Source organism: Stegostoma tigrinum, chromosome 7 (assembly GCF_030684315.1).
Source record: "Stegostoma tigrinum isolate sSteTig4 chromosome 7, sSteTig4.hap1, whole genome shotgun sequence".
In the NCBI taxonomy this organism is placed as follows: Eukaryota; Metazoa; Chordata; class Chondrichthyes; order Orectolobiformes; family Stegostomatidae; genus Stegostoma; species Stegostoma tigrinum.
Window position 1 is genome coordinate 59,409,877 of NC_081360.1, and position 25,433 is coordinate 59,435,309.

Sequence of the window (25,433 nt, forward strand, 5' to 3'; positions counted from 1 at the left end):
CCTTGTATGTGGTTTTGCATGTCCTACTGCACCTACAAGGTCCTTCTTCAGTGGCTGTAAATTGAGTGTTGAATGATCACTGATCTTCAATCGAGAATGCTGCATTCACCACCACCTTCTTCAGGAAGACTTTGCATTGGGCAATAAATCCTGAGTTTGTCAGTGGTTCTTGCATCCCATGAACAAATGAAAACAAAAATTATACATTGCCATGATGCCCTGGAAAACCCTTTTAATACTGGCATCCAGGGTTATGACAGCAGAGACTCGAGCTTCTGATTTAATTCTCAGACTTTTGATGGAAACTGCGACTTCAGTCTTTAGACACAGCTGCAACCTGCATTCCCCAGGGGTGGAAATTATTACCCAATCCATGTTGGAAAGGATGGCTCCAAGCTCTCTGTAAAGTTACATGCAAGTTGGTACTGGGCCTGCAAATGTTCTGTGACATAAAGAACAGGTCTTCTGACTGGGTTCCCAATGTATCAAGCATTCTTTGTGAGGGGTAGGTCATGCCTTACAAACCTTATCGAGTTTTTTGAGGATGTGACTAGAAAGGTTGATGAGGGTCAAGCTGTGGATGTGGTGTATATGGACTTCAGTAAGGCATTTGATAAGGTTCCCCATGGTAGGCTCATTCAGAAGGTCAGGAGGAATGGGATACAGGGGAACTTAGCTGCTTGGATACAGAATTCGCTGGCCAACAGAAGACAGCGAGTGGTAGTAGAAGGAAAATATTCTGCCTGGAAGTCAGTGGTGAGTGGAGTTCCACAGGGCTCTGTCCTTGGGCCTCTACTGTTTGTAATTTTTATTAATGACTTGACGAGGGAATTGAAGGATGGCTCAGCAAGTTTGCAGACGACACAAAGGTCGGAGGTGTCGTTGACAGTGTAGAGGGCTGTTGTAGGCTGCAGCGGGACATTGACAGGATGCAGAGATGGGCTGAGAGGTGGCAGATGGAGTTCAACCTGGATAAATGCGAGGTGATGCATTTTGGAAGGTCGAATTTGAAAGCTGAGTACAGGATTAAGGATAGGATTCTTGGCAGCGTGGAGGAACAGAGGGATCTTGGTGTGCAGATACACAGATCCCTTAAAATGGCCACCCAAGTGGACAGGGTTGTTAAGAAAGCATATGGTGTTTTGGCTTTCATTAACAGGGGGATTGAGTTTAAGAGTCGTGAGATCTTGTTGCAGCTCTATAAAACTTTGGTTAGACCGCACTTGGAATACTGCGTCCAGTTCTGGGCGCCCTATTATAGGAAAGATGTGGATGCTTTGGAGAGGGTTCAGAGGAGGTTTACCAGGATGCTGCCTGGACTGGAGGGCTTATCTTATGAAGAGAGGTTGACTGAGCTCGGTCTCTTTTCATTGGAGAAAAGGAGGAGGAGAGGGGACCTAATTGAGGTATACAAGATAATGAGAGGCATAGATAGAGTTGATAGCCAGAGACTATTTCCCAAGGCAGAAATGGCTAGCACGAGGGGTCATAGTTTTAAGCTGGTTGGTGGAAAGTATAGAGGGGATGTCAGAGGCAGGTTCTTTACGCAGAGAGTTGTGAGAGCATGGAATGCGTTGCCAGCAGCAGTTGTGGAAGCAAGGTCATTGGGGTCATTTAAGAGATTGCTGGACATGTATATGGTCACAGAAATTTGAGGGTGCTTACATGAGGATCAATGGTCGGCACAACATTGTGGGCTGAAGGGCTTGTTCTGTGCTGTACTGTTCTATGTTCTATGTTCTATTCTGGTGCGTTCAGCCAACAGGTTTTTTTCTGCACCTTGGTCCATCAACATCCTCACCCTACTCCTGTTTAGAACAGGTGTGTGACCTTGTGCTCCAGCAAGGTCACACCTGGGTTATGGCTTTCTCCACCATGGCTGTGATGCACTTGTGCCCAGTATCTCACCACAACAAGATCCTATCTTTGAAAGTACATGTGATATGGATCTCTGAGCTGCTCATTGTGAGTTTTAAGATTCAATGAAAGTGTCACTTCATCTTCATGGCTGCCTTCCTCCTCCACTATCTGTGAAATTGAGCAAAAGGAAAACATCACCATAGTTGGGTGTAGTCAAAGAAAGAAGAAAGTAACAAATGTGCACTCAGGTTTTCTAAAGCTAATGAGTCAAAAAGATTGAGTTAGAGGGAGAAGTGGGTCACAAGGAAAATTACTACTGAAAGAACGATCATGTTGATCCCTCTAGCACGACCAATGTCTTCAGCAATGCTCCTTTTCACAATGGCTGGCATGGTCTCTGCGCCGGTATTAAAACATGCAGGCACAATTCTTCCTCTCCAGTTTTCCTTCCCAGCCATTTGCTGGTATTACCATCTTCTGTGGCAAAGAGGGAAATCTGTCATTCACAGTCCTGAAATACATCTGGATAATGTGGCCATCTTGAGTGAATAACTGCCAGTGTGTAGAAATACAGTTTGAGGTTTGCAGCTCTGCCAACAATGAGGTGTGTGAGAATTTTAGGAGTAAATACCAATTAGTAAAGGCTATTTCTAAGTAGATAATGGGTACAGTGGATAAAACTTGTGGAGAAATTGGTAAGTTCGGCTAAGTAAGATGAAGTCTCCTACATTAGCAAATCATGTCAAAAGTTGACAAAATCTCTTCCTGCATTGCATGCATATTCTGAAGACAACATCTGTCTTATTTATCTCTACTGCTACCTATTCCCTCTGCTTGTGTGCACTAATCATTTATAAGTGCAGGTCATTCCAATTAAGGTGCTATTTGCAATATCACATGTCTGGTATAAACTCCACATCTGTTTTGAGGTTTAACAAGTTTCTTACTCATTTGTTTTTCACATAAGAAGACTATTTATATTATTACAGGTTTGGTAAATGTGCTTTATACAGTACATTGGTATTGTCCTTTGTGAATGAATGTCATAGAAAAATATTGATTCACATTTTGGTACCCTGGAGTGTGCTGATTTTAGTTGCAAGGAAGCTTAAATTACACTGTCACTGGAAGAAATGTATTTCTCAATAATTTTCAGATTTTTGATTTTGTGAAAATATGACGATCCTGACAACCACTTCAGTCACCTGTTATCAAGTTTTAAATGTGCGAAAGGTAATTTTATTGGGCAAACTAATGTGTTGTTTACCAAAACCAAAATTCCGTAGTGCTGGGAGTCTGAAATATTAACAAAAAAAATGCAGGTCTTGCAGTTACGGTAGAAAAAAAAGAGTTAACATTTCAAGTCCTACGCTTTTATCAGAATTCCCATTTGATAAGCCAGCTGTAATCAGTAAGCAGAAACAATTACAAAAGACAGAGCAAAGTGTGAGAATAAAGGAGACAGAAACAATAAAGCAATCCAATTTGGAGGTGGCCAGGGCCACCGTTATTGAATGAGATTCTACCCATGGAGCATTAATTAGGAAGATGTGCCCTATTTCTCACAAATACTGAGTTCAATAAAAAAGCTTGGATATCTGTGCTCAAGATGAAAGAATCAAAAGGTTTTGGCAAGGAGAAGGAATACTAGCAATCCCCTTTGAGGCTGATAATTTTTGAAAAGAAATTCCACTGCTTGTGAATGACTGAAATGAACATATGATAAAATTCTAAATTAAGACTTTTACTGTGACAGGCAAGCTTAAAAAACACTGATGCAATGCAGCAAATGGAACAAAAGCTAAAAAAACAAAAGCAGGAAAGTGGAGTTGAAGATTAAGAATAAGATATTTGTCATGGTCTCATTGAAAGGTGGAGCAGACTCAGTCAGCCAAATTCTGCTCATATGTCTTATGGTGTTAAAACACCTGGGTTTAGTTTAGAAGCAAGTTTGAGTTTCTCTCCTCAAATGAGTTCAAGTCAGTTTATGTAATCAGTTATCTCAGCAATAGGTTTTGGTTGGTGAAACATCCAAAGCAGGAGAATTTGGTTACAAATCAGCTGATTAGTAGAACTGAGAACAAATGGCTCTCAGATTTGCTAAAAGTTCATATTTAGTAGTCTTTGAATGAACTCATTAAATTTTCTTCACAGTCCACAGCAAAGAAATTGTAAGGTGTCAGTTAAATAGAAATATAGAGAGTTCAGACTAATCAGAGTTTACCTGCCTGATCTGAAAATTAATACTGACAGCAAGCTGTTCTTATTGCAGCCGCATGCCAATTATGAATCAACAAATCAGCAGCCTCTTCTCAATTGAAAACAAATTGCTGGAGAAACTCTGCAGGTCTGGCAGTATCAAGGAGGAGAAAGCTGAGTTGGTGTTCTGGAGGAGGGTTACTAGTTCCAAAATGTGGACTTTGCTTTCCCTGCACAGATTCTGCCAGACCTCCTGAGTGTCTCAACAACTTCCATTTTTGGTTCAGATTTCCAGCATCTGCAGTTCGGTGACTTTTTTTTTAAGCACTACCTTTTCACTACATATAGAGCAATGTTTCTTTGTCCTCACCCGCACTGTCTAAGTTTGTGTTCTGATGAATGCGAGACAAAGTTTTAACCTCTCATCTCTATTTAATAATGTTTAAGATCAGCAGACAGAGGATCGGTATGGAAAGCATGTCAATTCATCGACTCATAGACTATTTGGTCCTTAGAGTTCAAACCAACCCTCTGAAGAGCACCTTATCCAGACCCAATCCCCAACTGTATCCCTGTAACCTTCATTTCCCATGGCTAATCCACCTAGCCTGCTCATCCCTGGACATCTTAGGCAATTTAGCATGGCCAAACCATCTATCTGCACATCTTTGGAAGAAGAAACCGGAGCACCTGGAAGGAACCTACACAGACAGTGGGAAAATGTGTTAACTCCACAGACAGTTGCCTGAGTCTAGGACAGAACCCAGGTCTCTGGCGCTGCAAGGCAGCACTGCTAGCCACTGAGTCACCTGATTCTGATCCAATTAGGTTGTTAAGAATGGAAAAGAAACTGATTCTGTCCATCCATTACCAGTAACATTTGGAAACACTTCCTTTTACCTGTTTTCAATAGTAATGAGCTGACAATAATATTTTTTTGAAATTTCTTCATAGGTTTGTAGGCGATTGTCAATCTTATAACAGGATTCTTCATATCTTTTCCAGTTCTGAAAAAATAAAAGATCCACAATGTAAATTGGTGGAGAGATTTTCAGTATTTAATGTGCACAGCAGTGATCAGGAGATATGAGAAGGCTATTGGGATGGGATGGATACAGAGAAAAAGCAGTCATGAGAAAGCTGATGGGAAGGTGGCCAATGTATTTCAGAACTTCTGTGGGGCCAGTAGGGGTGGAAAGAATTTTATCTTTCTGAAAAAGACAGAAAACATTAGTCGTCTGCACCTGTGGGTGCTAGTGAAGTATCAAACACAGCTTTGTGCGTGCCCTTTGATTACCAATAAATTTTCAAAATAGTCCATGAGCAAGCATAGGCTCTTAATTTACATACTTCTCTTGCCTGGCCTAATACCCAATGCAAGAGTCTACTCAGGTAACAAATAGCAGGTGTCATGTATCTAGCATGGGACCAAAACTTGTGCATACAGGGGATCCCACCACTAAATTGGAATGCCTTACATTGGTTTAACATTAAAACAAACACACAATTGCATCTCTATCATGTGCCACTTCTGGATAAAAATTCCTCCTTTTTTAAATTTAAATTTATTTTTTCTATATACTTAAAGATAGCAGTGGGCATAGATATTTTAGATATAGATATTTTGTTATAGATATTTTGTTCCACTAAAGGTAATTACTATTGTTGCCTTAATTAAAAGTAACTGGGCTGTACATAAACCTCCAATGGATTACAAAACGCATTTGCTCAATCTTAACTTTGCACTCTTAGGTGGTGTAGTAAAAGCTAGTATGTTACAAAAACCATCTTGATTTCATAGAAGCCACTCTCCCATGACTTCTGTACCTTCAAGTAAGGAAGGCACAGTTACAAGGACTTGTGGGGCATTACAATCCCATCTTCATTACTGTACTGGTGATTGCAGAACAGCTGGACAGTAACACAACAATCCTTTACAACTCTTCTGGAATACAGCAGCATAATCAGGAACAAGTCGCAAAGTGCCACAATTAAGAAACTCCAGTCTCTGGGAATGTTTCAGCTGATAAAGTAAAACATCAGTTTTGGAGGCTGAGGGGTAACCTAAAGAGGCTTTTAAAATCATGAGGGACACACATTGGGCGAATATTCAAGGTCTTTTCCTCAGGATAGGGGAGTCCAAAACTGGAGGGCACAGGTTTAAGGTGAGAGGGGCAAGATATGAAAGGGATCTAAGGGGCAATTTTTTCATGCAGAGGGTGGTACATGTATGGAATGAGCTGCCAGAGGAAGTGGTGGAGGCTGGTACAATTACAACATTTAAAAGGCATCTGAATCGTGGATGAATAAGAAGGGTTGAGAGAGATTTGGGCCAAATGCTGGAAAATGGCACTCGATTAATTGAGGATATCTGGTCAGTATGGACAAGTTGGACCGATGGGTCTGTTTCCATTCTGTACAACTCTATGACTCTGTCAGTCAATATTACCAGTGAAAATTGGTAATACCGAAAATGAGTGACAGTGTACTTAGAATATGGATGATCATATCTGCCTGGCCTTCGCAGGATGATATTCCACTATCACAAACCATTTTTAGCACATTTCCTCTGTCATCTCTAGCAGCTGTATCTGGGGCAGCACACCTTAAAGGTTATATTGGTACACCATTTACCTCCTACCATAACTACTCTCTTGTTTTGAGTCAACAGCAATGATAATAGCTGAAGTATCAACAACAGATGATAATAACTGAACACAAAACCGACAGTATACAGAAAAGTAACAGCTCACCCAAAAAACTGCAGACCTGTTAGAAATTAGTTAAACTGTCAAAAAGACAATTCTTCAGCAGTATTTTGACGTTCATAACATTGCATATAAGGAGCATAATACATTTTATGCTTAACTACAGACTAGCCCAGACTTTCCTGTGAGCACTGGAGCAATGGCTTTTGCTATTAACCATATGTAAAACTAACTCCTGGTATTTACAAACTTAACAGCAACAGCTTCCTCTCTGCCAGGGCATTTACATTTAGCATCCAAGAACAGCACAAGCAAGAGCAAAGCTATTCAACCCAACAGGATCATGAATCCTCACCTACAGATGGAAAGCAATCTCTTTATTTGGAAAAAAAAATCCCTGTGACTACCTTTACTTCCTCTCTCTAGGCTCCCTCGCTACCTATTCGCCCGTCCCCTTTTACCACGCATGCACTGTCAATAGAATAAATACCACCTTTCCTAATTCTTTTTAAGCTCCCACTAACTCTGAAAAAGGGTCACAGTATTCAAAATATTAACTTTATGCCCTCTCTCTCCACAGATGCTGTTAGACCTACTAAGTTTCTCCAGCAATATCTGCTTTTATTTGTATCAGACAGAAAGCAAAGTGGAAAAAAGACAAACAGCAAATATAAATTATAGTTAAGACACTGTACAGAAATTTAAACAAAGTTCTGGACATACTAAAAAAAATGTTTGGATAGGACATGGATGGGAAGGGTGTTAAAAGGAGATGGACAAAATGAGGGCAATTGGAATTAGCTGAGTGGGCACCATGGTCAGCCTGAACCAGATTGGGCCAACGTGCCTGTTTCCATGTTGTATTACTCTATGACTCTACGTGGGAGTACAGGAAACATAAAGAGAAAAACAATAAAATGTTTAATAAAATGGAGCAATATCTTCCTTTTGATGAAAATAATTATCATTTGCTAACCAATATGAATAGCTATGAGCCTTGATCGAAAAAAATAAGATTTGTTCAATTTTAAGAGTGAAAATAGTGAATAATCAGACAAAATTCATGCTGTACTATTGATTTCTATGCATGATCTATTGGTGAAGACTGCAACAGTTCAATACAACAAAGCGCAGGAAATCACTATCAGCAAAGTCTAGACTTTGTTTAACTGCAATTGTGCAGACACCAGTTTTACCTAGTAAAAATAGCAGGTCTTGCAGTTATAATCACAGCAAACTCCAGGCCACTATGCCAGAGATACTATGCTTAACTACTCATTATGTCTTCAACACTACATAAGGGAATCATGCAATTAACCCAGCCATTGATAGTACTTCTCTGTTACCCTTACAACACCAAGTTGTTCCCCCAAATATCAGTAATAATTTCCACATGACGATGGTTAAAATACAAAAATAAATGTATTCCCAGAAATGGATATCACACCTCAGGGCAGCCTTCGTCTTTTCTAGGTTGTCTTTGTTCTATTTTTCCTGGCTTCTTACAGATGCTCCATAGATTTTCCTCACAATCTTTAACTTTCCATTGGCCATCCTGTTAATTTAAGTTAAAAAAATGTGCTTAATTCAAAGACATGTGCAAATAACAAATCATCAGTAATCAAAACATTACGGTGACACTAAATAGAGCTTGCTGCAAAAGCTCAGCAGGTCTGGCAGCATCAGTGGAGAGAAATTAGAGTTAACATTTCTGGCTGAGCGATCCCTCCCCAGAGCTGTCACTCAACCCGAAACGTTAACACTTATTTCTCTCCACAGATGCTGCCAGACCTGCTGAGCTCTTCCAGCAATTTCTGTTTTTGTTCCTGATTTACAGCATCTGCAGTTTTTATTACCGTGACACAGTTCTCTTCTGAACTTTTGTATATTGCAAACATCTAGCTGCATAAATAACATCATGTGGTGTGTTTGCTCTGATGCAACAATTTATATTTGTAATTATTTAAAAGCATCACTAAGTGGACATGTCAGGTAAAATTTCACAGCTGTGTGCAAAATGAAGACAATTTAATAACTAGCTACTCAACATGGACTTATATAGTACTTTTAACTTAGTAAAACAAAATTTTAGTTGTACCATCATAACGACTTATGCCATATTGTGATGATGAAATTAAAGCTTTTTAATTCATAGTGCGTAACAAAGAAACAGTTCTACCTAGGTTCATTAAGATTACAAGAAGCTGCATTCATGGTTTTGACACTAAAGCTGCATGGTATAAAATGCAAATCAACAAATCATTATAACAACTAAGATCAGTCTTCCATTGCAAAGAATAAACTTTGTTTCATCCATAAATTTGAAGCATGAGTGGTCAGATGAGATTATGAATTTGTCCGTATCGTAACAAGCAAAAAGACCGGACAGCCAAAACATATAATAAAGCTAGCTCACAAATCTTAGCTCAGGGATATGTGTAAATAAGTCATTCTGGACAGATGAACATTTATCTAGAACGGTATCAAACACTGAACCAGGAAAAACAACTGTTTGGCCACAAGCCCACATTTTCCTTTTTAAATTTACAATTTGTTCATAATCACTAGAGTTTACCCTGGTTACTTAATGCCATGGAAGAAAGTTCCATATGAATGGCCATTCATTGAGGTATTCTGCAGATCTCCAGAACTGAGAAACACCCCAGGTTTCACTGACTTGTTTGTTTCCACATTCCAAATCTGTGTTGGTAAGTTTACAAACTTGTAATACTTCTGACAAGGCCAACAGGAATTTTCTGCACAAGAAGAATTTGACTAAAATAATCTTGTTGGTACTCAGAGACCGGTAGCAGATCGTGAAACAAAACAAAACAGAGCAGTTAATAAAAACTAGCCCCTTTCTTGGAAGCCATCAATAAAGAAATTAGATTTTGCAATATATTTGATGCTGAAATAACAAATCTGTTCTCATTATGAGAAGTCTTACTAACTCTAATTCATTTTAACAATTGAGATAGCTTTTCTAATGCAGAATTTATTTGTTTGGCTGAACATTTTAGAATAAAAACAGCTGCAAAGGGTTTAGAATATGAGGTTTCTGAATGTTTGAATCACACACAGTATTGGTAAGAATAACAGAAGACATATTATTTCTAAAGCAGCATTCACATGGTCTGTGGCTAGACAGTAAAGTTCAAGAAGGCATGCAAATGTTAGTAAATATATTTACAATCTTCTGTGAAGACACACAGTGTTCTGTGGTGTTATATGGAACATTTGGCTCATTTTTATGCCAGTAAGTGAACATCACAGGTGATCCTCCTGACCATGTAAATTGAGCTGGTGTCCTGTTGCTGGCAAGTCCAATCCAAACTTCTGGTACAGTTTCTGGCAGAAAGATTATATACATATGTGGTTAGGTTCAAAACAGAAAATTAAATAATGTTCTTAGTATGTAAGTGCCAGTTTGTCTTTCACAGTCACTTTTCAAATTCTCGGCAACAATTATTGATTGATTGATTAATTTATTGTTGTCACATGCACCAAGGTATAGTGAAAAATGTTGTTTTTGTGCTATACAGGCAGATCGTGCCAAACAAAGTGCATCACAGCCGCGGAGACAGAGATCAGAATGAACACTTGGGAGGTCTGTTCAAGAGTCTGATAACAGTGAGGAAGAAGCTGGTCTCGAATATATTCATACGCGTATTCAAACTTTTATATCTTCTGCCTGATGGAGTGGCGTGGGAGAGGTCTTTGATTACATTGGTTGCTTTCCTGAGGCAGCTGAAGCATAGATGGAATCAATGCATGGGAGGCTGGTTTGTGTCTTGGACTGGGCTGCGCTCACAACTCTCTGTAGTTTCTCGTGGTCTTGGGAAAAGCAGCAGCCATGTCATGCTGTGATGCATCCAGATAGGATGGTGCATCTATAACAATTGGTAAGAGTCATTGTGGACATGCCAAATTTCCTTAGCCTCCTGAGGAAGTAGAGACATTGTTGTGCTTTCTTGACCATCAGACTGAAATGAGTGGACCAGGACAGGTTGGTGATCATCACTTCCAGGAATTTGATGCTCTCGACCATCTCCACCTCAGCACTGTTGCTACAGACAGGGGAGTGCTCTCCACTCCACTTCCTAAAGTCAATGACTAGCTCCTTTGTGTTGCTGACATTGATGGAGAGGCTTATGTCCTTATGTCATGTCGTTTAGTACCCAAGTTTCTTTCTGTATTCTACTTTGTCATTGTAGGTCTGCTCTCAAACATTGGTGGCGTTGTCAGCAAATTTGTAAATGAAATTGGGGCAGAATTTGGCCACACAGTCATGAATGTAAAATCAGTGTTGCAGAGGCTGAGTACAACCTTGTGAGGCACTAATGTTGAGGATTATGGTGGAGAGGGTGTTATTGCCCAATCTTACTGATTGCAGTCTATGGATCAGGTCGTCAAGGATCCAGTCACAGAGTGGGGAGCCAAGACCTAGGTTTCGGAGTTTAGAGAACAGTTTGTTTGGAAGTATGATGTTGGTGTTGAAGTTGGAACTATAGTCAATAAGTAGGAGCCCGATGTAGGTATCCTTGTTATCCCTATGTTCCAGGGATGAGTGTAAGGCCAGGGTGATGGAATCTGATATCAAAATGGCTATCACAATTAGGTCAAAATGTACAACATATGTGCCATACAGTAGGCTTACTCTGGGTGGGGAGAGCTTGGTGTTCACCTAGTTAGTTTGCACGTGTAGACAATCAGAACCAACAGCACAGATTCAAGCTCTATTTTGGTGAGGTACACTCAAGATCTCTCTTCTTATACTTTGCAGTAAAAACAGTCAATGAATAATTACAAGCTCTTGCCTTTGGAAGAGAAAGCTCATGAAGCAGTGGCAGTGGTTTACCCTGTACATGACCAGTACATTTGTCAATAAAAAGGGTATTCAGAAATCTATCTAAAAACTTGGTAATTCAATTAGTATACCAAATCATAGTCAGGACTGTTAACATAGTTCACTTAGGAGTCACAAGAAACTCACAACAAACCCTGGTATACTTATGTAATGTACGATTTGCCTGGTTAGTACACAAAACAATACTTCTCACTGTATCTCAGTTCATGTGACAATAGGAATAAATAAAATCAAACTTTAAGATTGTGAAAATGTTTAAAATTAACTTGTAACAATTCAACTCAGTAGTACGTGATTTACACAGAGACGCAGTTGAATTATCGTCAAGTTCTCGTGCATTACAGAACTCAAAAATGCAAATACTTCGTAAAAGAAAAGATTACAGAAGAGAAGACAATTGGAAAATTACAATAATTTCAGTCTATAACTCTAATAGATTAACACATCAGGATCTTAAATGTTGGACAGAATCCTATAGGGGCCTCAACAATTGGATTTGAGTTAGCTTTATTATCACATGTACTCAAGTGAGCACTGTGAAAAGTTTACAAGTTGCCACTTATAGCGCCATCTTAGGTACAAAGATATTAAGACACAGATTATTCAGTACAAGTTCTTCAGAAAAAAAAATAGAAAATAAAGAAATAAAAAGTCCAGCATGACTGATCATAGGAATAAATACGAAAAATAGAGAAATAAAAAGTTGAGAATAACAGTCCTTCCAACCTAGTCTATGGCAACAGCTTGCCTTCAGATAGTGCCAGGCCTTGAATCACCTTAAGGCTATAAGTCCATGCTGAGGCCACACTGGGCTGAAAGATCATCACAGGTCGCTGAGAGACTGCCATGAGACAGTCTTACCAGGTCACCGAAAGACTGCCACGAGCCACTGAGAGACTGCCTAGAGACTACAACGCCAGGCCAGGAGATCACCATGCCAGGCTGACAGGAATCCATGCCATATCAGCGCTGAGGCAGGGACTTCAGGATGTTACCGAGAAAGGACAAGAGAGAAAAGTAAAAGACAAGAAGAAAGTATAAGAAACGGAGGAAGAGGATGAGCTCTGGCTGAGGTGTCCTATTCTGCTGTGACCTCGAAGGTCCAGGATCAATGGTGGAAAGATGTTACAGAACATGCGAAGAGACCAGGGAGGCCTATCTTGACAGAGTTGAAAGATGTAGGTTGTTGCCAAAGTTGCAGGTGTCAGGGTACAATTCTCACTGGACAGAGATCTGTTAGGGGCAATATTTTCTTGTTAATGACTTTATTAACCACAGATCTCAACACATTAATATGCAGCTTCCTGTCATACCATCAACGCAGGCAAACTGGACACCAATTACTCTCCACACTGAAATCAGAGGGCGTACCTTGTGATTCCAGCTCACCAATTTCTCTAAAGGACCTCTTTGTTGGGTAGCAGATACCATCATCTCCAGGCACCTGATGTCAATGTCTGTAGATACTGGTATCAAACATATACCAGCCTCTGAAAACTATCATTGTCACATTGTAGCAAGGACACTGCAGTCAGGGAGATACACACAGCTCATAAAGTAGAAAAGGCTTCATCTGTTCGTTTGTTCTCCTAGTACTCACTCACCTTGAGCACGCCTGGATGCTCACAAAATCTTTGCCTTTTTGCGCTTTGCCACTCAGCTTGAAATACCAGGCCCACAGTACTGCTGTATTGCCATGCTCTATAGCCAAGGCACAATACTAGGAAGCTTATCATGGTTCTCAGCAGTCCTCAAACAAGACAAGGGAGATGGATTTGGATCAGGGGTTTCTGGCAGACTAGGTCAAAGTCAACCTCTCATACCAGTGCAGGTGTTTGGACATGGTCAGTCAACTGCTTAGGACAATCAGAGTTAGGATCCTCCTCAGACAAGGGGTAATGAGCCAAATGTCAGGTAACCTTAACTCTTTCGGCCCTATTGGAGTCTACTTTCCTCCTGGAATGACAGAGGGGGAGGTTCAAAAAGACATGGAAGAGGGTGGCACAGTTTTACCAATGAGCTGGTGTCCTAAGTGAGCAAGTGGACAGCAAAGAAGTCATACATGATTGATGGTGTCCGGGGTTAGGACGGGTGAGAGTGAGTGAGGAAAGACATTGCAGGCATTAGTGAGAGTGGTAGAGCATGAGGTTTGGTGGGAAGGTGGATGCAGTAGTTTATGTAATGTGTGACAAGGCATCAGTTTGATGACGGTGTGGCATCTGCAATTGCAGAGGGAAGAAGGTCAATGGCCATGTCCTACAATGATGTTGCATTCCTTCCTACAGCTGAGACTGCACTAGCCTGAGTGGTAACCCGGACCAGGCTGCCATAGTTCTGGTGTCACGCTCTCCTCTACTAGTCCTGGGGGCAAACACCTTGACCCTTCATCACTCTATCCAGTTGCACCTCCAGGTCCCTGCACACAAAACACGGCACCCATATTCCCTACTCGTGTCTGGAGAAAATGTCAGGAACTGCAGGACAGTTCTAGAATAACAGTGCATGAATCAGGCTAGAATCGGATGCACCAATTGGGTGGAGAAGGCTGTGTTTCATTTGTTAATATGTGGTGGGAAAATTGTTAGGCCTCGTTGAGGGTTTTTCTCTATAAGGCTCGCTGAAATGAATACTTTGCCAAAAAAGTTAAGTGCAGCTCATTAATCTGTTCCACTGACACCCTCTAGCATACTGTGCATTTCCAGTGTTTATTCTTTATATTCTAAGATAGAGTTGATAGCCAGAGACTATTTCCCAGGGCAGAAATGGCTAGCACGAGGGGTCATAGTTTTAAGCTGGTTGGTGGAAAGTATAGAGGGGATGGCAGAGGCAGGTTCTTTACGCAGAGAGTTGTGAGAGCATGGAATGCGTTGCCAGCAGCAGTTGTGGAAGCAAGGTCATTGGGGTCATTTAAGAGACTGCTGGACATGTATATGGTCACAGAAATTTGAGGGTGCATACATGAGGATCAATGGTCGGCACAACATTGTGGGCTGAAGGGCCTGTTCTGTGCTGTACTGTTCTATGTTCTGTGCTGTACTGTTCTATGTTCTAAGATGTCTGGTCTGTTCTCTGCTGCAAGTTGCACAGCTTTGCCATTCAGTAGGCCAATTCAATTCAGCAAACTGAAGAAGATGATATGGAAACCAAAGAGCACAACAGGAAAACATTGTGGGTGAGGAAGTGCAGGTTTCTTCTGATCTGCAAGTTTGTGTAGTTAACAACTACTCAACATTGCACAATGATTTTTAAATGCCATATATTACTTCTGAAAAATAATACAAGTGTATTGAAGCTTCCAATCTTTTACTCACCAGGACTTTTCACAAGAATTGTTTTTTGCAAGGAGAAAAAACATCTTTATATTCTATGATAATTGATAGTTAACTGCTAAACAGTGTTTAAATTTTAACCAGGCAGGCTCAGTCCGATTAGTCAAGGCTTTGCTCTGAAAAATGAACCTGAGAATGCCAGCTGTTCCGTTGAGCTGAAATATATACACATGCTCTGTTTGCACTGAACAGAATCCTTTGTACTTATATGTGTAGCTCCTAGTACACAGAGATGTGCCTCACTGCAAGCCCAACCAACAACCTCTCATTAGCAATTCTTAGCACATTCCAGATTATGAAGAAAACATTGTTCAAATGCAAAGTCAAATGTAAATTTGACACAGCTCTAGTAAGATTATTAAACTTCTGTTGTATGCGAGGAGTCAAAAGCCTCTTGTCAAAAGGTTTCAGCATCTAACCTTCACTGCCACAATCACCTCCTTCCACAGGGTGTGTACCACTGGTGGCTGGCTTTGATCCCAATAGTTTTTCCGTCCAAAGATGGCTGGCTTCATTTGGAACAAGGTACACAGATGGAGTTCAGTATCCATTATAAACCATGGCATCTGTCCTTAATTTTAATACGATAATTGTTGTTGCATTGGCATTTTTGATTCTGGAGCGTCCTCATTTGTCCAGTCCTCCTAGATCCCTGAGCAGTCAAGGCAAGATGCAGAGTCCCGTTTCTGGGCCACTCGTCCTCTTCCTCCAATGGCAAGTTAAATAAGTGAATCATTGTTTAACTCCAATCAGGCATGCTAATTCAACATAAACAATCTTTTTAAGATATCTGATTATCTTACAGCCAAACCCATTAGCACTGCCGTAGAGCTACTGAAATGTTACAGTAAGAGGCCATTCAGGCCAAGACGTTTGCACTGGAAGAATAAACCACCTGGTCATTCTGATCCCAGTTAATAGTTTCTGGCATTTAGCTGTAGCCCACATAACTGGGCCCAGAGTTCTGATACGCAGCTTCCTACTCAATGCTATTATAACATTTCCACTGCAGTTCCAATTCCCCTGGGCTACATTCAATTTTGTCCAATGACTGTGTACTCACCACTTTTAAACTGGTTGATCAGAACAGCCACATCTGCCAGTGACTGCATACTAATGAGTTCACTTCCATTCAGGCGGCAGGACATTAAGGCATCTTTCCAGTTCAAATCTTCTTTATGCAGTTTGTAGCAAAATCCATTGTAGGAAAGCCAGCCAGATTCACAGTGTGTGGTCCTGTACTGCCAGAATTCTGACATTCACAACAAAAGTAAAAGAAAAGCATTACAATCAACTGAATTCATAAGCATTTTACAACTAACTAAGCACTTAGTGGTGTGGTGTCAATATTGCAACTGTGGAACCATGGAATAAATTGTGTTAGAATATTCAAATGTTAGATTTTGGTTGAAGCATTGGCCAGGACACTGGGAAAACTCGCATGCTTTTCTTTGAAATGTTAAAGGTTCCATTGCACTATTCACCCAAAGAAAGATGAGGGATCAGTTTACAACCTCAACTTAAAATTAGCACCTCCAAGGGTACAGTAACCCCTTAGAACTACACCATTATGTTTCTGTAGATACTGTGGTGACATTTCTGAAATGGGATTCAAACAAATAAACTTCAGACCCATAAGGAAGAGCTCTCCCACTGGTCAGGCTGGGTAAGGATGTCAGATTTCCTTCCTGAGAGGATATTAGCGAACCAGATGTGTTTTCCTGACAATTGTCAAAATAACCATTATTTGACTCTTAATTCCAGATTTTTATTGGTTTCAAATACCACCATCTGCCATGGTGAGATTTGAACGCAGGTCCCCAGAACATTATGTGGATCTCTAGATTAATACACAAGTGAGAACAACATTAGATTAACACCTCCCCATGAAAATGTAACAACATTCTTTTTATAAAAGTGAAATACAAGTTACATTTCAGAAAAACATCCTCAGAAGACAATGGAAGAGATTTTGAAAAAAAAATCATCTGCAACTCCTGAAATGCTGGCTAGCCAATCAACTCTTTTTTAGAAAGGAATTCAAGACTGCTAACTTCATCTTTGGATCTTTGGCTCAATTTTAAATGCATGGACATTGATAAATACAAAATAACCGATGGTTACCAGCTAACATTTTTATTAATTGAATAATCTCTTTGTTTTGATGAGACCTCTGTGTAAATTGAATCAATCTGCTCAAGTATGTCAGAGTTACACACACATCCCCACTCCATGAATGAAAATTTGAATTACTCTTTATTTCTGGTTTAACAATGTTATTGCAGTTCTTGCAAAGTCAGTGCCAACAGAGTGAGTGGGGAAATACACCTCCATTGATTAAAAGGAAGAAAAATTTGCTTTAAAATTCATAACTTTCCCACAACAATTAATTGAAATCTCTATCTTGGAGATCCCATGAAGATCTCATTGCTGAGGGGATAGATTGCAGGAAAAGAGCTCTTTGGTTTTGAGTTTGAGTTTATCTGCATGTTTTCTTGTGGTGCACATGTTGGCATCCAGAACAAGCAGTGAAGAGACCATCAGAATCAGGATATTCCCCAGCAGGACTGACTTAGCAAGAACTACAAGTGGATCCATGCTTGGAATGCAAAATTTAGATGCTAAAGGAAAAGATCTTCGTAAATTTCAAGAAGAGATCAGCAGTGCAATCCTCACAAATAAAGTGGACTCCAGAGGTTTATGTACCAGATTGGGAAACAGAAGCAAACTGAAGTGAATTCCTAAGCTTTGGTCCATTTGGCACATTTTGGTTTTGACTTGGACATGGTGAAGGAAACCTCATAGTCATAGAGGGTATAGGGGAAATATTGGGTGGTAATAAAATAGAACGGTGGCTTAAATAATAAAGGTTTATGTAATATAGTGTTATGATACACAACTTTGATTAATTCTGTTTAAATATTTGTACTTAAATCTTGTGACGTTATCCTTTCAGTTAATAATTGGAAGCTCGAATTTCTTTTTAAAATGTCCCTCAAGTGTCCTTCAAGATTATAGCACACTACAGGATAAATTGGTGGAAGCAAATAGCACAATTATATCCTATCATAAAAAAAATCCAAATGAATTCTATTAATGTAGCAATTTGTGCATCAATTAATCAATAAACCTGGTAGAGTGTGGTAAAATACTAACTGGGAGAGAAGTGTGGCTTACAAAATTTTCCTGTCGTATGTAGTCATTTGCCTTTGAAATGTCGAGAAAACAACCAGAATTGGTATGCAAGTATTTCCTCGCACATGCCAAGAATGAACATTAAAAATCGCAAATGTGTTGACTTGTTTTTCAACTTTTATTTTCTTTATGATTTTCGGGCTAAGTGGACCATGCAATTTCACTCGAGTTGAAGGAGCAGGAAGATCATAGGTTGAAAGTCTGTTGTTTTACATTGGCTGGTCCCAGTCAGGGCAGCTGTGCCAAATATATAATTCATCTCTGCATTTGAAAGCTATGATAAACAAAAACTGCAGTCATTTCAGAAGTTCCTTTTCCTTGACTGCTGATCAGTGCTTCCTACTAGTACTGCATACACACAACCACTTGGTGAGGGAAAGATTGGCTTTGATTATGACGACCTTGAGAGTTCAAACATTAACGATGTTCATTCTGTAAATTCACACATGAATCCAGTGCACTGAATCAAAATGTTTGAAGGCCACATTGTCCTTAGTAACATTCTGCAATGCTGCTTTTTACAATCTAGTAAATACAAACGAGAAAAAAAATCATAAAGATCCTAACTTACCAAATGGTTCCACCTTTTTTGTAGAGTTGATCACTTTTTCACAAATGTAAGGCAGAGCTGTCTCACATACCGCACTACTCCAACGGTAATCCAATTTAGAACTCAGTAACCCACAATGGAATTGTCCCAGTAATGAGCCCTGAGGCTGATCTACAGAACATAACATTGAAAAGTTTGGACAAGTTCAAATTAGGGAATTCTCTCCACATTGCTTCCTACTGCTCGACATTAAAGGCATTTCAGTTTTAAACCATTTGTGCAGTCGGAAAAAAAAATGAAGCGATTGGGCGGCGATAACAAAGTGTAGAGCTGGATGAACACAGCAGGCCAAGCAGCATCAGAGGAGCAGGAAAGCTGACGTTTCGGGGATAGACCCTTCATCAGATATGGTGGAGGGGAAGGGGATTCTGAAATAAATAGGGAGGGACGGGGAGGTGGATGGAAGATTGATAAAGCAGAAGATAGATGGAGAGGAGACAGACAGGTCAAAGAGGCGGGGGTGGAGCCAGGAAAGGTGAATGTACGTGTGGAGTTAGCGGGGGATAGCTCAGTCCAGGGAGGGTGGACAAGTCAAGGAGGTGGGATGAGGCTGGCAGGTAGGAGATGAATGTGGGGCTTGAAGTGGGAGGAGGGGATATGTGGGAGGAAGGACAGGTTAGGGAGGCAGGGACAAGCGGGGGTGGTTTTGGGATGTGAGATAACAAGGTGGAGAGCTGGATGAACACAATAGGCCAAGCAGGATCAGAGGAGCAGGAAAGCTGACGTTTTGGGCCAAGACCCTTCTTCAGAAAACTACTTTCTGAAGAAGGGTCTAGGCCCGAAACGTCAGCTTTCCTGCCTCTCTGATGCTGCTTGGCCTGCTGTGTTCATCCAGCTCCACACCTTGTTATCTCAGATTCTCCAGCATTTGCAGTTCCTACTATCTCTGAAGAGACTGGATGACATTTGCTTGTTACAGTTCACAAGAGCCAAGAGTGGGGTTGTCACATTATATCAACTGACCTTCCAAACAGCATTCACCCACACCTACTCCTGTAATCTTGCATTTCCCACAGCTTATCCCCTTAGCCTGCACATCCCTGGATGCAATTTAGCATGACCAATCCACCTAAACTGCACATCTTTGGATTGTGGGAGAAAACTGGCCCACCTGGGCAAATCGATGCAGTTACAGAGAGAATGTGCAAACTCCACACAGACAGACAGTCACCAGAGGGTGGGATACGAACCTGGGTGGCTGGAGCTGTGAGTTATTGTTCTAACCACTGAGCCACCATGCCACCCCAATAGCTAAAGCAAATGCTGTCCGTCATTTGATTTCTGAGAAATGTACTTTAAATTGGAGGTGTGTACACACATGTATATCTGTGAATGTGAGAATGTGTGTTTCTGCGTATGTGTGCACGTGTCTGTGCTTGTGCACATGACTGTTTGCGCACATGTGTTTGTGTGTGTGTGTGTGTGTGTGTGTGTGTGTGTGTGTGTGTGTGTACGTGTGTGTGTGTGTGTGTGTGTGTGCATGCACATGTGTAGGGTGATGATGATGCAGTCATGGATTATGGCGCCTTTCCCTCCAAAATCCTTCATGGTTGTAGATTGCAATTATTACAACAGATCAATGTACAAACCCAATCAAAACAATCAATCTGTTAAAATTAAGTAGGAGTTATGGGATAGTTGAACACTTAAATGATAACACTAGTCAAAGCAGTTTTCCAAATACCTGTGTCCCAATTTACAAAGCTCAAAGGTTCTCCATCTGACCATTGCCACCCAGCACCTTCATCCAATTGATTCAGGCCAATCCATGCCAGAATTCCAACATGTCTCAAACGTTCTGTAAGAAATGTTTGCAGCAGTATGAAATTTCACACAGGTAGATTTATGGTATTGTGCTTAAGATATCTCTCCAGTGTCAAATCTAATAGTGTATACAAGCATGGATTAATTAAGCAAAAATATGCAAACTAAATGAATGCTTTAAAAATAAACAAATTGCTGCAGAACTTCAGCAGGTCTGAAGAATGGTCACGAGACTCTAATAATTAACTCTGCTTTCTCTCCACTGATGCTACCAATTCCGCTGATTTCTCCAGTATTTTCCGTTTTTGTTTCAGATTTCCAGCATTTGCAGTTTTGCTTCATTTTAATTGAATGTTGTACTGTGTCATAGTCATTGATTAATACTTCTTTTGTTTTCACACATCCTATTAGTAAACTCAATCAAATTATTTTTCCTAGAAGAAAGCTGCAGGAGAAAAATATAACAAGTGCCCATATTACGGAAGTAAACTATTAATTCCACCTAATCGACTAGTGGAGTAGCTTAAGTGATTTTTATCCATTGTGTTATTTCTGGCAAATCTATCTATAATGATGATGTAAGTAGAGTTTTTTATTTTTCATTCAAATCTGCAAACCCAAAATTACTTTGTGCGCTGAAATTTTCATTGGACAATCAATGCAACTGACATATGGCTGGAGTGCTACATTTTATGACCACCAATCTCAGTGTAAACATCTCCAAATTGGAACAACAACATTTAGTGGGAATATTCTTTCAGTGTATGACAGAATAAAAGCCTTTAATTGATCTATGTGCCACTTGGCCTTTTACTGGTCTGCCATTGGTATTCATTTATCCAACCACGATATTCCCATGACTAGAAATTCTACCAATGTCAGAAATTTGGACCATAACAATGTCAAAAGCAGCTAACTTTGTCACAAATTTGCTTCATATATTTGATATAATTTTGGAAAATAAATCTGAGCACTATTTCCAAAATGCATCATGCAGCAATGCAATTCATGATCCAATGATGTTCCAAATGACTGTGCCTTCAAAACAAAATTGTAGGTTTTAAAATATTTGTTTTTATGACATTCATTGACAAGGTTAGTAATTACTGAACATCTCCAGTTGTCCTACATAAAATGGGACTTTCTTCCTTCAGTCCATATGGTGAAGCTGATCCAATAAGGGGGGATTTCTAGGTTTTTGATCCAGAAATATCTGCCAGGATGGTGTGCAACTTTGAGGCGATGGTGTTCCCCATGCATCTGCTGACCTTGTCCTTCAGGTAATGTTTCAGATACTGCCAAAACAAAAAAGTCGTGTCTACATGCTAGATTGCATCCTGTGGATTGTAAATGCTTTAGTCACAGCATCATAGTAGAGTGTGCGGATGAATCAAGTGTGTTCACAAAAAATTCTTTTCCTTCTTGAAATCCACTAGGTTATTTCATTCCATCACCAGTGCGGTAATCCGTGTTGCACACTTACCACTGTTGTTACTCACCATATTAATGTTCCATCCATTCCCAACAGCTAAATGATAAAATGTCAGAATCCATCTCATCCTCACTGATGAAGGATCCAGGCCCGAAACGTCAGCTTTTGTCCTCTTGAGCTGCTGCTTAGCCTGCTTGTTCATCCACCTCCACACTTTGGGTCTATTTTGTTTTCTTCCATTCTGTTCTTCATTCTTGACTGTTTTGGTCAGCCATTGTTTGACTCCAAAATTCAATGAAGTAAGAACAAATGAGGAAGTAATTTATCTGCCTCATAATTTTGCCATTCCAAGTGTCAACAAACACTTGTGATATTTTGATGCTTTCAAAATTCAATTATATTTTCTAAATTGAATAACAACATTAAGTAGACATTTTCTGTCATACAAACCCTGCTGAAATGAATGAGGTGGGCGATTTGTGCCACCTTTCTTCATTCAAAATTACCTTACCCATGATGGCAACATTTACCAGAAACCATTATTTTCAGTGACAGTCCAAAAAATCATGCTGCTTTTGGGGAAAGAAGCATATTAGATAGTGCCACATAATACATGCTCATCCAAGAGAACCAAAATGAATAAAGCACTAGTTAACCCTGCAACACATATTAAATGTTAGGATAACCAAATTATGGTCATTTGAAAAAAATATCAGTGTATACATTTATATCGAAACTAGCAGTGATGTTTTTTAAAGCTGCTCGTATAATATTTATTTTATTTGAGGCAACTGACTGGTGCAAGCACTTTACCGCAACTTTATGCCCTGTCCATAGGACAAACAACGTCTTTCAGATGGAAATTGCTGAGGGAAGCAGTATTTAATCAGTCCTAACAATATAGTAAGAATTAAAACAAAAAAGTTTCAAACACTGTGAAGAAATAATTTTAAAAAAGGGGTGACTGACAAATTTGCAGTTGCCTCAGGCTTAAAAATGAGACCACTCCTTATTTATAAAAACTTACTGACGATATACTCCTGCTCCTTAAGATCTGTGATAGACAGCAAGTCTCCTCCTTGTGCCTGACATGAAGCATGGGCCTCATTCCAAGAATGAAGAGCCTGAAGATTATACTGGTAGCAATTTGGTGAAAAAGGATCCTTTTCCCAAAGCAGATCACATCCAGGATCTGTAGAAAAACAGAATGGAAACTACTAATTGTTGGAAGTTAGAAATTTTAAACTAGTAATGGTATACAGCATCTCAGACGCTCACCTAAATTTGGACAAAATCCCCATGTTTCATCAACATCATAATGGTCGGTGGTTGCACACCAGAAGAGTTTATCATCTCTCCCTTCATTAGTACATTCATGGTACCATTTATTATTGTATTTAAATGGCAGAGCACACGGCCTCCCACGTGAGTTTCCAAGTACAGTATGAATTTCTGAAAAATAGAATGAGAATTTTTTTTTAAAGCCATCATTTATTTCCTTCTTCAACTGTCCAATGTGATAGCAAGTGAACCATAGTGAGCCCAAAATGGACAGTAATATCCTCTTTTCTTCCAGTTTTTCACACAGGGTGTTATGACCAGAATAACACTTCTTTGGATCATGAAACTGCATTGAAACAAGAGACAGTAGAGTTATAGCAGTAATGTGATATTGTTGCTATCATGTGTTCTCTTACAAAGAATCCTTATAGGCAGATAGGTCTTACATTAAAAACCAAACTGCTATGATTTGAAGAATATCTAACTTGTTCGGTACTTCATACGTGAACAACTTGGAATATTTGAGGTGAGCATAGATTCAGATTTCTGGAAGCTCTCTACCTTGATTAGAGAAGAGTTTTTTCAACCTTGGATGCCAAGAGATATTGAGTGTTTGACCAGAAAGAGGGAGGAGGCACAGCTAAGGAAGAGGCAGCTGAGATAAAAGGAATCCCTGGAGGCATCTAGGGGATGGAGGAGTTTACTGAAGAAGGAAATCAGGAGGGCAGAGAGGGCATAAAATAGCTTGGACTGAGAAGATTAGGGTGAATCCAAAGACATTCGTTCAGTATATTACAGGAAAAAGAATAACTAGAAAGAAAATAGGACTCCTTAAAGTCCAAAGTAGACGTGTATGGTGTGGAACTGCAGGAGATGGGTGAGGTCCTCAATGAACATTTCTGATCTGTGTTTACTGTGGAGAAAGACATGATGACTTGAGAACTGGGGAAGTTAGTGGCAATACCTAAGGTGCTTGAGTAGATTTGTAGCTCGGGTTGCTCGCCGAACTGGTTCGTTAGTTTGTAGATGTTTCATTACCCTACTGGGCAGCATCCTCACTGATGATCACGAACCAGCTCAGTTAGTGGTGATATCTTGCAGACAGCCCATATCACAGCAGAAGTGCTGTTGGAAGTATTAGAATGTATGAAGGTAAATAAATCTCCTGGCCCTGATCAGGTACATACAAGAAACCCGCAAGGGGCTCAGTAAGAAACTGCAGGGGCCCTAGCTGATATATTTGCATCATTGTTAGCCACAGGTGAGGTCCCGGAAGCCGAGAAGGTAGCGAATGTTATGCCCTTATTCAAGAAGGGCTGCAAAGAAAAACCCAGGAATTATAGACCTGTAAGCTTAACATCCGTGGTAGGAAAGTTACTTCAGAAGATTCTGAGGGCTAAGATATATATTCATTTAGAAAGACAGGGTTTGATTAGGGGTAGTCAGCATGGCTTCTACATGGGGGACCATGCCTCACAAATCTGTCAGAGTTCCTTGATGAAGTGTCGATGAGGGCAGGGTGGTAACATAGTATAAATGGGTTTCAGTAAGGCCTTTGATAAGATTCCATATGGTTGGCTGCTCTGGAAGGTTAGATCCCATGGAATCCAGGGACAGATGGCAAACTGGATACATAATTTGCTTGATGGTAGGAAGCTGAGGGTAATTCTGGAAGGAAGCTTGTTGGACTGGAGGCCTATGGCTAGTTGTGTGCCTCAGAGGTCGGTGCTGGGCCGATTGCTGTTTGTTATCTATAACAATGATTTGGATGAGAATATATAGGGCATGATTAGTAAGTTCGCGGATGACACTAAAATAGGCGGCATTGTGGGCAGTGAGAAAGGTTATCAGAAATTGCAGCAGGATCTTGATCAGCTGGGGAAGTGGGGCAAGAAATGGCAAATGGAGCTTAACATACGAGTCTGAGGTGTTGCATTTTGGAAAGGCAAATCAAGCCAGGATCTTCATGCTGAATGGTAGGGCCTTAAAGAGTATAGTGGAAGAGAGGGATCTTGGAGTTCAGGTGGCCAGTTCTCTGAAAGTGGAGTCACAGGTAGACAGGTCAGTGAAGAAGGTTTTTAGCACACTAGCCTTCATCGGTCAGGGCACTGAGTATAGAAGTTGGGAAGTTATGTTGCAGCTGTACAGGACGTTGCTGAGGCCATACTTGGAGCATTGTATTCAGTTT

At 40.2% G+C, this 25,433-nt stretch overlaps 1 protein-coding gene across 1 annotated transcript in view; it reads right to left on the reverse strand.

Moving 5' to 3' along the window:
* Positions 1 to 25,433, reverse strand: part of pla2r1 (phospholipase A2 receptor 1) — a 130,963-nt gene that overhangs the window by 76,053 nt on the left and 29,477 nt on the right. Inside the window, exons 3-10 of the mRNA XM_059647308.1 lie at positions 23,243 to 23,416; positions 22,992 to 23,156; positions 20,453 to 20,566; positions 18,730 to 18,879; positions 16,027 to 16,215; positions 9,958 to 10,115; positions 8,215 to 8,322; positions 4,960 to 5,066 (exon numbers count right to left, since the gene is read on the reverse strand). Coding sequence (XP_059503291.1) covers positions 4,960 to 5,066; positions 8,215 to 8,322; positions 9,958 to 10,115; positions 16,027 to 16,215; positions 18,730 to 18,879; positions 20,453 to 20,566; positions 22,992 to 23,156; positions 23,243 to 23,416 — 1,165 coding nt within the window. The remainder of the gene's footprint in view (positions 1 to 4,959; positions 5,067 to 8,214; positions 8,323 to 9,957; positions 10,116 to 16,026; positions 16,216 to 18,729; positions 18,880 to 20,452; positions 20,567 to 22,991; positions 23,157 to 23,242; positions 23,417 to 25,433) is intronic.